At 33.3% G+C, this 13,177-nt stretch overlaps 1 protein-coding gene and 1 long non-coding RNA gene across 3 annotated transcripts in view; one reads left to right on the forward strand and one right to left on the reverse strand.

The window, feature by feature from the left end:
• LOC140669169 (uncharacterized) overlaps window positions 1-13,177 on the reverse strand; it is a 177,117-nt gene that overhangs the window by 132,247 nt on the left and 31,693 nt on the right. The window lies entirely within an intron of this gene.
• LOC140669168 (glutamate receptor ionotropic, kainate 2) overlaps window positions 1-13,177 on the forward strand; it is a 146,415-nt gene that overhangs the window by 85,124 nt on the left and 48,114 nt on the right. For both annotated transcript variants that reach the window (XM_072898730.1, XM_072898729.1), the window contains exon 4: window positions 9,679-9,930. In XM_072898730.1, the coding sequence (XP_072754831.1) occupies window positions 9,679-9,930 (252 nt within the window). The remainder of the gene's footprint in view (window positions 1-9,678; window positions 9,931-13,177) is intronic.

The raw sequence follows: 13,177 nt of genomic DNA on the forward strand, positions 1-13,177 counted from the left end.
AACGCCAAACATATATGTACCGAGATAAGACGCTACTCGTATCTCGATAGTTCTATCGACTTTAAATTGAGATTTCATGTTATTCCACAATCAATTTTAATTTCTAATTTGAGATCCATGAGTAATAATTATTAGAATATTTATTAAACAAATTATTAGAATATTTATTAAACAATAAAATAGTTAGATCAAGTAGGCTTAAAGAGCTAATGACGAACATAATACGAATAGAAATATGTATGTTGATAATTTGTAGATACAAACTAAAAAATTTATTAAACAAATTAGATTGTCCGGAACGTCAAACGTATAATACAAAATCTCATTTAAAGTAGAACTATCGAAATATGACTAGCGCTTTATCTTAGTACTTATAAGTCTTGAATGATCTAACTTGTTTTATAAAAATTCTTAAAATAATTTTTAAGCATAGAACTATTTGTAGAATTATTGTAGAACTCTTAAGCGCTTAAAATCTGGTAAAAAATACTAAAAAAAATTATCCAGTGTGAATTTGGCGTCTTAGTCCTGAGCTATATGTTTAATGATCAGAACTATTTGTTTAATATATTTAGAATTATTAAAAATAAAGTCAAAATTTTTAATTGAAAATAAAACCTCTAATTAATGAAGTTTCGTTAAATGAGACATCAGGTTCATATACATACATTCAAATGAAATTGCACGAAATACGCTATGCGATCACCGCGACAAAAAAAAATTAATTCCGCGAATAAAACGTAATAAATTATCTCATTATTGCTCTGACAAAGCCCGATGTCGTCCCAAGCCTGCTCATCCTCCCCTCTTAATCCTTTGTCGATGCATCTTCGAAAACACTCATGAAACACTTGCACTTAATTATAATCGTGAATATACTAATTAATCAAATATAACGATCGTACGACATTTTGCACAACTCCCGATAATAATCGCATTCGTCAGCGCGCACTTTATTTTAATTGCGACGTAAAATAACGCGAAAAAATATTAGTATTCATCGCGCAAGCAATCAGCAAATATAACTTAATACTTTCGGATGTTACATTGCATAGAAACGTTGGACCGATACTTTCCCACTTAATTATCGCTTGAATGATATTAATTATACGTACAACGCGTTATATACATACAAAAAATTCAGTGTGTATTCTTTTATTATTTAGTATTATAGTAAAAATTATTATATATAATATTTGTAATCGTAGAATATATTAACATATATACATATATGTATATAAAATTACGATATTTTTATTCAATAATATTATATACAAATATTATATATGAGTATATAATTAAAATATATTATAAATATTTTAGTATATTTTAATATACATATTATATAAATTATAAAAATATTCTATTTATTGCAAAAAATAAAATCTAGAATGTTTTATATTATTGTATTATATTATATAATTAGATGTTGAATCAATTTCACAAATAACAAATAATAAAATAAATAATAAATTATAAACTGTTTACTCCAGTTGCTTTGTCGCCCGATACCTTTTTTTTCTCATCTCTTGTATGTTCTCTTTATTTTTAGCTGCTTTTTAATGGTGCTAGCGCGAAAACACAGTTAATTATTACTATCGCTTTAATTAAAAAAGTATAACAGCTTCGCGGCACTCTTCACAACACTCCCAACATTGCTCATACATGACGTGAAACTTTTTACGTGTGTATTATGATTGAGAATAATACAGAAATTACGCAACAAACCTTCCGTCCAACGCCCGAAGTTTGCACGATCAAATTCACACACCCACTCATCGTGGTAACACAATATCTGTTGCTAACAATAACACCGTATTGATACCGCATTGACACTATATTTACGCTACATTGATACCAACGCTTACGTAAAATGGATATCTGTCGCAGATACGACGCTACATATATTGAAAATAAATAATGTACGCTTTCTCCAGAACGCGCGCGAATAGACACATACCTAAATGTGAATAAACATATGAATTAAAATTACAGTTCCGTCAAAAAGGTAATATTCAAAAATATATTGATCTCATATTAACTATGTGATAAATTTTAATAAATAACATGTATGATACAATATCGATTATTTATCGAAGCATAAGTTCGAATATATATTCATTTGATTTAAGAATCTAAGAAGTGATAAGAAATGGAATTTATAAGTTGCGATATTCATGAATAATATTACTGTAAATATGTTTGCATTCGCGCAAATATACCTAGCATTAAAATTTTTTATATTGAATTTTCCATTACTCAAATATAATGTCCTGTTTAGAATGAAAACACGGGTTAATATATAAACCATCGATTTGAGTGATTCAAATAACGGAAAGGCAGATGTATGAACTGTTTAATAATGATAAATGTGTCCACGCGTATGATTTATTCTACTAAAATCTGTCACACAAGTAATCAACAATGGAATGAAAGCTATTTTCAAATATTACATTCTACAGAACTTTAATTTTAACTCGACAATTATTCGTACATCTTATGTTATAATATATACAAAATAATAATCGCCGCAGAATATTATTATTATTATACACTTCTAGCAATAAATGTATAGCGTTGTATTATGTCCACGACAGTAATTCAAATTAGTTATTAATAAATTGTTAATAAATTATAAATCATAAATGTTAATAAATTAATAAATTATTGATAAATTGTCGCATATTTTTCGTTCTTTAAATCTTTCCAGCAATTCGCGTATATTATTTCGTTTACTCTCAATTAAAAAATGACGAGTAAAACATATACTCTTATATTGTCAAAAAATTCAAAGCGTAACACGATAATTATTACATATTTGATTATATCAAGCATTGTTAAAGAAATAATTATCGTTTGTAAAAATCAATAAAACGAAAATTCATATTCTTATTCACTTTGATTTTTGTTTTCAAAACGAATAAGTGGCTCAAAATATTTGCTTTGATAAATAGCTATCACCGCGATACATTTACGTATTATCTATGATGGGAATTAATTAATCGCCGGGTTCATAATCGCTAATTGTAATGATCATAGCAAATCATTGCGTTTAAGAGCCAATTTTGACGTAAATTTATATCTCGCATATGACGCTAGATATGGCGGGAATATAAATCAACTAAATCATGTATTTAGTTCAATTATAATTTACGCGATGCAAAGAACATAAATCAGCTTTACTTGCATACGTCAGCTGGCGGTCGAAAATAGTGACATAATACTGTATCTAGAACTAACTAATTAATTAATTTAATCTTCATATTAACGCGATCAAAAGACTGGAGCGTGACGTGAATCTCATGTCGGTGCCGTGCCTTTGACACGCGAGCTTAAAAGTTGGCAGGAAGCCTGGCGAAAGCAATTCAGTTAGCGCGATCGCGGCTATAGAGTGAATTACAGCGCGAGGACGTCGCATGCGACATGATGTAGCTTCAGATTTATGTAAAATAACACGAAACCGGATCGACCACGGGAGCCGAAACCATAACAGTGTCTCTCGCGCGATCGCGGGCGCGAAAGATAAATCTCGCGCAACCGGCAACTCGGCTGGAGGGTTATGAATTCGCTACGGGAGCCATGTCTCTCCGGAATGTGTTTTCTTAGAAAATTCTACATTGTGTCTCGCGCGAAGATTCCAAATGTTTGATTTGTATCAAACGGCTCTCAAGCGCTTTGCGAGCTTACTATAAAAATGCCATTTTGTTGTCCGGAAGAAATAAATGTCTAGCCATATGTAATTTAATAAAAGTTAAATGTTGTAGAATAATTGACGAGAATGCGTACAATCAGCGTTCAGTGAAGTGATTTACAGTAACGTACAACGCATATAGAGAAGGTTCTGTAAGTTGAAAACAGCTGGAGAACCACTGATGTGTACATAGAGCTCGTGAATATGATACAACGATTACATTTGAGTATTAAATCATGTAACTATCCAGGGAGCACATAAAATTTTCTTTCTGAAGCACGGCAAAAGATCCTTAACCTACTAAACCAGCAAGATAAAAGAGATCACGATGAACCCGTGTTTATAGCGATTTCCAAGTTTACTGAAACTCTCTCGAGTAATTTTTTTTTTTTTTTTAAGATATAATGATAAATAACTATAATAATGAAATTTAAATAAGGCTATATAAATAACATTTTTATAGAATTTTATTAAAGAAATGAGTATGTTGTTTCTCTCTATGATTAATTAAATCTAAAGAAAATACATAAACGTGATAAATGTATGCTATATTTATATTTTGATATCAATGTTACCTCACTTTTTTCTTGGCCAAAGCGCCGGAGATCAAATGCGACCCTCTGGTCGCAAACCCTTGCACCCTCTTAGGCTTTTGCCTAAGATAAGAGGGAAATATTTGGCCATAAATATGCCTATGTGGAATCCCATTGTGCGTGACGCGAACCTACGCACTCTTTCCTGCACGGCACGTTTGAAACGACATATGAAATCTGGCTGAAAAGATTACTCCGCTTCCTTCATCCACTCGAGCCGTTGCGTTTCCTTTTTGGCGAACGGGGCTGAGCCGTGTCGAAGCGCGCAACTTTTTCAACTTTTCTTTCGCGCTCACCCCGCGATAAATCTCCCGTCCGGGAGGGCGGGAAGATGCCTGTACACATTTTCCCGCGGGCATTGCACGAGTTTAATGTTGCGTGCGCGCGAACTCGTTGGCTAATACGCCGCGATGCATTCCGCCTAAAAGTAATCGCAGCTCGCGTCGTTACGTTATCTTCGCCTTAATGTGTCCACGGTTTGGATTTTCTCGTGCGGAAATTTTCAAATGGATTGAGACTCTAAAATCTTATTCTACCGAGGCAGAAGATATTAAGGTACAATATATATGTATATTTGCGTATCCCTCAGAGATTTCTGAATGAAAGAGGTAAAACGTCCTTGATATTTTTCTATGAGGGTTAAAATAAATATATCTTGGTATGGAAAGAAATTATATATATCACACAGAAAACCTCTAGTTTGTTCCATTTTTGCTTTTAACTGTATTAGAATCTCTGAAGATTAGAATCTCCGATGAAATAAATGAATACGAAGTTTTCGTATAGTTTACATTTCCGTCTTATATCGAGTCGGAGAGCCTCCAAATATAAAAGAACTGCATCCTACGGAAGCTTTTAGACACGTCCTGCAAAATTTATCCCTGAGAAAATTGTTACTTATACGTATTCTTTATTTTCTGCAACGTCTGTTATGTCGGGGTGTAAGGAACAGACTCGGCAGGAAATTGAATTCACTGTGAAACACTCGACTCGAGAAAATCCTCTATGAATATCTGAGTGCATCTAGTAAGGATTACGAGGTATTGCGACATATTACTGGACGGAAGAGTGAAGCGCACGTGGGAGTTAATCGATTGTCAAGACAACTATTTGCTCAGCACAATATCAGACGAAGTAATACAGATATAAAAGCAAGCTACTATTTTCTTCCTTCAAAAAAATACAAATTCACATGAAATACAACAATTTTAACAATTTTATCACTACAGGTATTTTATTATATATTTTATAAATTTTATATTTTGCATATTTTATTATATTTCTGTTACAGTTGAATGAATTTTGAATAACGTTTACTTTGATGGCGTTTTAATAGAATTTTATCTGAAAAATTAATCACAAAGTATTAATTTATAAAATTTAATTTTATAAACTGCAACAGTGGGTGAAAACTCAAAATACTGCACCTAATATTATTTAAAAAATTATTTTAATTTTAAATCATTAAAAACATGATATTTTGACATATTATTGAAAACTCATAAGAAAGGATTTCAAAATACAAGTTCCTACCTTTTACTATGCCGAGAGGAATTTTCTTTCCGCTAACATTGTCGGACGCACAAATTTCGTTTCAACTTCTCGTTGTGAGAAGGAAAGAAAGTTACTTCTGCGATAAAAAAGTGCATAAGCTCTTCATTAATTTTTCGTCGTGTCGAAAAAATATTGTCGACTCTCATGCCTGTTTTAGAGATGAGACTTGGCGTAAATTTTCAACTTGTGCGTCGTAGGTGTAATTTCATTCGGGTCACCGCAAAAGTGGAAAACAAAGGAAGATAGAAATCGGAAGGAACCTAAACCAGGGAAATTGATTGGATAACTTTAAGGAGCGGCAGCCCGAGCCAACGAGGCGGAACACTTTAATGGAAGATTCCGTTTACCAGAGTACTAGAAAAGTGCTGTGCAGCTAACCAAATGACGATTGTTTTGCCGGATTTTATTTTTCAACGTTCACACGGAAGAGCTGCGCTCGCGCGCGCATTGCACTCGTAATCCTCATAGACAACCTCATCCTAGCTATTGCTTTGTCTCCCTTCCGGTCGTTTCCTTAACGAAACGGCTTTAAACGACAATTTTTTAAAAAGATTTACAACCCGTCAGTAGTCAGCTTAATTTATTGATAACTCAAAGTACCACATCTCGTACATGCAAAAGTTTCCCAAGCATACGACGAATGTTGAGCGAAGAGAGCTGCTTACGTAACTTTTAATGACGAAACTAACGAGATAGAATGTGTACTAGATCCTTTATCCGTATTACAACGATGATCGGAGAAAAGCCGCTGAATTTTGTGGCGTTTGCATTAATTAGTTTTTTGTTCCCCGAAAAGCCAACGTGCAAACGTGCGTTGCAAACTTGTATCAAATCAGATTAAATCTTTCGTCAACAAAAGGAATTTACGAAGGCTGTAGTTTGTATAAACTAAACCTTTGTAAATCAGATTATTTAATCGAAAAATCTGAACAAAATATACTTTTTTCGTTCTGACAATTACTCAGAAATAATAAAAAAGATGATCAAATCTCTCTCTTTCTTAATTAAAAAATGTTTGTTCTTTATTGCAAATAATTGATAGAATATGATTCTCTCTTAAACGAAGTTAATCATTGAAAGTGATTATTGATTTAACAGAACGTCCGGAACAATTAAAATACAAAGGGAGGATATTTTCAAGACCGCCATTTTACAGATCGCCTTCTTAATTGCGATAATTCGCGAAATTGTGGGAGATGATCGCGCCGTGCATTATATCGAGCTCATAAAAGTCATGACGAAGCTCCAGCGCGGTTCTTTGTGCGGAAACTGCCGCACTCATTTACCACAAAATGGATAAGCACCGGTTCGTTAAACGAAACTGCGATATCGTAACGAGGCAACGATTCTTATTTACTCTCGTCGAGCAAAGCATTCGACTTAATCAACGACAGAGCAGCGCGACGGGAAATTATTCGCTACCGACTACGAAGCGCGCATTCGATGAAATGGTGCGTTCAAACGATGTGTTTGTCGCCGTCTTTTTGACAAACCATCCCGACAATTTAATCAGACGTATTCGTGGGAACAAGCATTCCCATGCGAAATAGCGGTTTTCTCAAGAACTAAGCGAGCACGCAGCTCAATAACATCCATTATTATCGAGATGAGAGAGAGAACGCCTCGGATCCAATTTTTGTATATACCTATACATGTGAATAGCGCTGTGAAATTTGTGACTCCTCTTTGGAATGTCAAGTGCGTCAAAAACAAATTAAACTGAAGCAGTAAAGAGAACTATTATCATCCTATCTCTAAATGATAGTATAATAATAATTATATTAATATCTCTAAGTGATCGTATAATAATAATTTTATATAAAAGAACAATCAAGCGTATTTAATCACTTTTTCTTTCTTTCCCCTTTCTCTTTTTCTCCCTTTGATATTCTTTCAAAAAAATTCCATTAAAATTATTGCATTTACTTTTCTGAAAAAAATTAACTGTTTTATCTGCATAATCCAGCGCTATTGTTACAAAAGTTGTTTCACTTCGTTATTATCTCCGTTAATGATCAACTATTATGAGAAATATTGAAATATATTTTTGGTTATAATAAATTATTATTAAAAAAAAACAGATAAAAGAGAAAAACTATATATATTTACACACAATATTATATATACGTATAATAATTATAAATAATATATTATGAACCAATTATTTCTTGGGTCTTTTAATAAAATTACTTTTTAATTAAATTAGTACTATTTTTATAAACAAAAAATAAGAAAATAACGATAAAATAAGAAAATTAATTCCGTAAAAATGTACGTTATGTGTGATATGTCGCAACGTGCGTAAAATTTAGTGAATCCATCGGGCCATGATTCGTAGCAAAAAACAAAGAAATGCTTGTGAATAATTCAGGATATCGCGATAAAACCTACCCAACGATTCCTTGGAAGCAGTAATAGTACTACCAAAATCCAACTTATCTATTCTTCAATTCGGCTCGCCCTTACAAGCGTGCCAGGAATAATTTGCGATGTAAGGGAGAATAACGACGGTTCGGAGAGTTCGGCCTTTTTAAGTATAATGGATATGAAAGTTGAGACGTTAAAGGAATGTATCAATTCACCGTCTATTCACCGTAAAATGCATAGATCGAAAGCTCATAAATCATACGCTGATCTTTCTCCGATCAAAATTATTCGTTGCACATTGATCATTGTTCATTCTATTTCAAACATATTATTTGATCATGTTTAAGCAATCACCGTTTACATTGGCTTTATTTTCAGCTTGTTGCTCATATTTTAATTTTCATAATGGATAAATGCATAACATAAATAATTGCACGCTTGTATCGATTTTCTGTATTGGAATGTTACGCGATTACAACAAACTGCTTATTGTACTTTTTGAGTTGATTAAACTCCGATTTAAATTACAATATTATAGATAGATTTAATACTGTAAAAGTGAAAATTGATAAAATATAAACGATAAATAAAATAAAATATAAACAATCAACAAACACTATAAGAAGAAAAATAAAATTTTATTATATTACAAATTAGATTTTTTGGAACATTAATGTTTAATGAAAATCTGTTTTAATTTATGCCACATGTCTCTTTTTATATATTTTGATATATGTATAGGTATGTGCGTAATTTATTATTATTATTATCTCTAGAGTATATTTATTACAAATTCTTAAAATTTTTATGTCATTATTTTCCATCGGATTTGTTCGATCGGATAGTCCGTTAAAGAAAATCCATCACCTTTAAATTCTTAAAAATGTATTTTTTCAAAAACAGCAATCTATTATGCAAGATTATATGGAAGAATAGTGGCAAGAAGATCCTTCGTAAAAATGTCTCTCGTCGATTTACTAAAGCTTTCGCTGATACAGAACTTCTAAGTGCGCTTCATCTAGAAATATGAAATCGACGTGTCAGAGGCAGTCGTTCTCCAATTTCCGTTTTAGCACGCCACTGTGCCCCCATTGACGTCTTCTTCACCTATTTCGTAGTATCATTGCTATATTCGTCTATTTATTCTTAATAGTTTAATATTTTTTCAAAATCTGTACTAAATCATATGACTAAAAATGTGAATTTTTATCATGTTATATTAAGATATTTATTTAATAGTTGAGAAAAATTTAGGCGAAAAAAACCATCAATCTGTTAGCTTAAATTTTCAATTTAAGCTTTTTTTGAGCAAGATGTAAACATATAAATCAGTTTAAAAAATATGATATATCTGTTGGACATTTGTAAATATATATATATATATATATATATATATATATATATAGCAATCTTTTAACAATAAATATTAAATTTTTATAATACTAAAATATTTACATAATTTTATGATTGCAGCCTGCAAGCAACTATCCAGATCGGTACAAGGCATCTTTGGACCATCCGATCCACTTTTAGGTGCTCACATACAAAGCATATGTGAAGCATTGGATGTCCCTCATCTCGAAGCACGGGTCGATTTCGAGCCCACTTTTAAGGAGTTCAGTATTAATCTATATCCCGCTCCAGATCATCTTAACAAAGCGTTCAAGGACCTCATGTCCTTCCTAAACTGGACCAGAGTGGCCATTATCTATGAAGAGGATTACGGTAAGTGGAGAACAATAACGTGTACATTCGAAAAGAAAATGCTAAGCATTCTTTGAAATTCCTTGAATCCGAGAGAACTTCTCGTATTATTTATTCGATGCATCTTAACAAGAATATTTGAATTCAATTTTCAATATCTGCATTTTTTAAATCGCGCATCTCTTCTTACGTTAAATAGAAAAAAAAATGTACCGCTTGCACATCGTACTGCATGATCGATTTTGAATTTCGGATGCATTTGCAGAATTAATCTATTGTGTCTTTCCGAGAGCGTGATAAGAGGTTTTGCAAAACGTGGTAATAGAGGCGACGTACCGCAAGCGCAAATATGCGAACAATACTAACAACATCAGTGGTCGAGTTAAAAGATTTGCCGACCACGCGGAACTTGTTTTGCACCCGGCGCTTCGTGTCCAAAACGGCAATACAACGCGGAAACTGCTCCATAGATATTTGCGGAAAAGCCGATCTTCTTTTTTCTCGTTAGCGTTACGGTAGCGCGCCGTCGCGTCGACGCGTTTATTACGCAAACGTTTTGTTGTCTCTTTTTCTTTTTTATTTTTGTTTTCTTCCGTAGAGTCGGAATGATGCGTCCCCATGCAAATAGAACGTCGGAATCAGGCGCCGGAAGTGGACGCTGCCGCCGCCCGAATGTCGGCCTGTCATACGCACGCGGAAGTAACCGCGTTTACATACGATGATGTAAACTCGCGATCTCGCCTGTTCCGAAACGAGATTGCTCCCTCGCCGCGTTTTGTCGCCAACTTAACCCCCGCGGTGTCCTCTCTCTTGGCGCCTATTTCTATCCCGCGACGGTCTGGCACCATCCGCGACGGCTCATCGAAATTCCGCGACGCGCCGTTGACGTATAATGTCTACGCCGCAGTCACCGACCATTTCCATTCTTTCCGAATCGCATTAGTATATTTTAACTATCAAAGTCCCGGGAAAATGTATGAATTTGCCCACGCTCTCGTCCATATCCGGAAAGATGTATTTACATTGATTTGCCTAACTGAGTAGAAAAATTCAACGGTTATACTGTCATAGTAAATCTAGAAATTGAAAATGGAAATTTATTCATTTCATATTCAAAGAAGTACGAGAGTTTCATGATTTTTTAAGAACAAAAAGAATTTTCATAAAAATTTACTTCCATCATTCATATCGAATATTAATGCGACTATTTTGTATTACATTCTTGATATTTTATGGCTTAATAATGGATGTCACGCGCGAATTCTCCATGTACATTTGCGAAACGAATCCTTCCCCTGGTAGTTCTAGTGAGGAACAAAATAGAAAGCCACCGACCTTATCTTCCCTAAATTGCCGCTCTTGATTGGACGATGTAACGTGACATATAACAAAAGCAGAAAGTAGAACGTTGCCGTTAGCGATAAAACGAGAAGAAACGGAAAGAGCGCGTCTTTTTTGCGTTGGTCCCCATCTATATGTCTACAGCTCGCCATAAATTCACGACGAAAGAGAAGACGAGGTAAGATGTTTCAAAATTCCTTGTCCGTGAAAGCGTACGCTTCGAAAGTGCCTCGGCCGAGGAAATGTAACATTCCCGCACCCTCGTAGCGCCTAAATATTCATCAGTCGGATAAATCCGCCTTTCACGAACTCGTTAAAACTTCAACGTGCGAAGATAGTCACTCACTTAAATGCCTTTAAATATTAAGCAACCTCAATCGGAAAACGACAAAATTTGCAATCTCAGTGTTCGTAATAATTTGTAAAATTTTTCCGATAGTTTAATGTGTTTAATCAAGGAGTCGCAAATATGACGAGTTTCCTCCGCGAAATTTTGAATAAACCACTTGAACACTTTGCAAATTTAGAGATTTCGCTACTTCGTGCCTACTGTCATTCAGTTATTCATAACTGCCTAGTGTTTCGCAGTTCGTTAAAACTTTATCGACTGTAAAAAGTTTCGTTTTTTGGTGCTGTAAAATAATAATGGATAGTTGAGAGCGACAGCTTCATCCCATTGTGCGTAAATTCGAAGCGTAGATACTTGCTGTGTACGATAACGCGATACACAAAGCTGTTAAAGTCACTTGTAATTTTTATCAATTAAATTTTGACAGACATATTGTATATAGTGTTGAAAAATATTTTACTACTTTATCTTTCAAGTGAGCACAGCTGCGTATTTGTTTATAAATACAATTGGACTTTTACGTTCGCTATTTTCTAATAAAAGCTTGAAATTTGTGTTGAATTAAATTATATAAAAAAACTTTTCAAATAAATTATGTTCCTAGTACAAATTTGTTATATAAATAGATTTGTTGTATAGATTGTAAATCAGAGATTCTCGGGTTCGCTGTCTTTTCTGTAAACAATTTAAAAAATATCAATTCAAGAATTTTGAATTTTTCAATAATAAAAACATATGTGGAAGAACTTCTTCCAGTAATATTTGAAAATTCACATAAACGACTACTATCTACATTGACATTGCGTTTATGACTGCAACGAGGTCAGGAAATCTCGCGTATAAACGTTATCGTTACAATGATAGGAAAAACGAACCATTTCATTTTTCTAGAATTTTTTCCCCTTTTATGTACTCTACATATCGTTGTGCGATGCCATAAATTCTGAAATATAGGACTGCATGTAGTTACTGTTATCTACAGAGTTAATTTTGTAAACCGGACTATCTTGTACAATTTTCCTATTTTCCATTTTACACATTTTTGGACATGGTATTCCAGAGGCCTTTATACAAGATATCATGTGACTTTTATCATAATCTTTTATTATTTAAGATATTTATGATTCTTAATTTCAGACACTGTTTATATAATTAATTTAATACTAATTTAATACTAATTAAATATATAAATTTAATCAATTAAATCTAAATGTGCATCATAGAGATAAGTAATATTGTTATCATTTTTACAGCTTTAACTGCGTCTCTTAATAGTTTTATGAAATTTTCTTTTGTATCTAATCGCTTGTAATATTTGTCGCTATTTCTGTACCGGAGATGTCGATATCAATTTGATTAAAAAAACATCATCAAAATTAAGATCTTGGATTCTAGAGTGTCTTGTATACAGCCCCGTAAGAACGTAGAAGAAATATGCAAGTAGCTGTAATTACTCGAATTGTGCAAGTGAAGTTTACCATTTTTTAATTTTACTTTTTGTAAAGTGCCAGCTTTCTCGTGCAGGCTACGCTCGTTAACGCGCCGGGAGATTTATCTTCTGCCTCCCTTTCATCGTCC

This window comes from Anoplolepis gracilipes, chromosome 9 (assembly GCF_047496725.1).
Source record: "Anoplolepis gracilipes chromosome 9, ASM4749672v1, whole genome shotgun sequence".
NCBI lineage: Eukaryota > Metazoa > Arthropoda > Insecta > Hymenoptera > Formicidae > Anoplolepis > Anoplolepis gracilipes.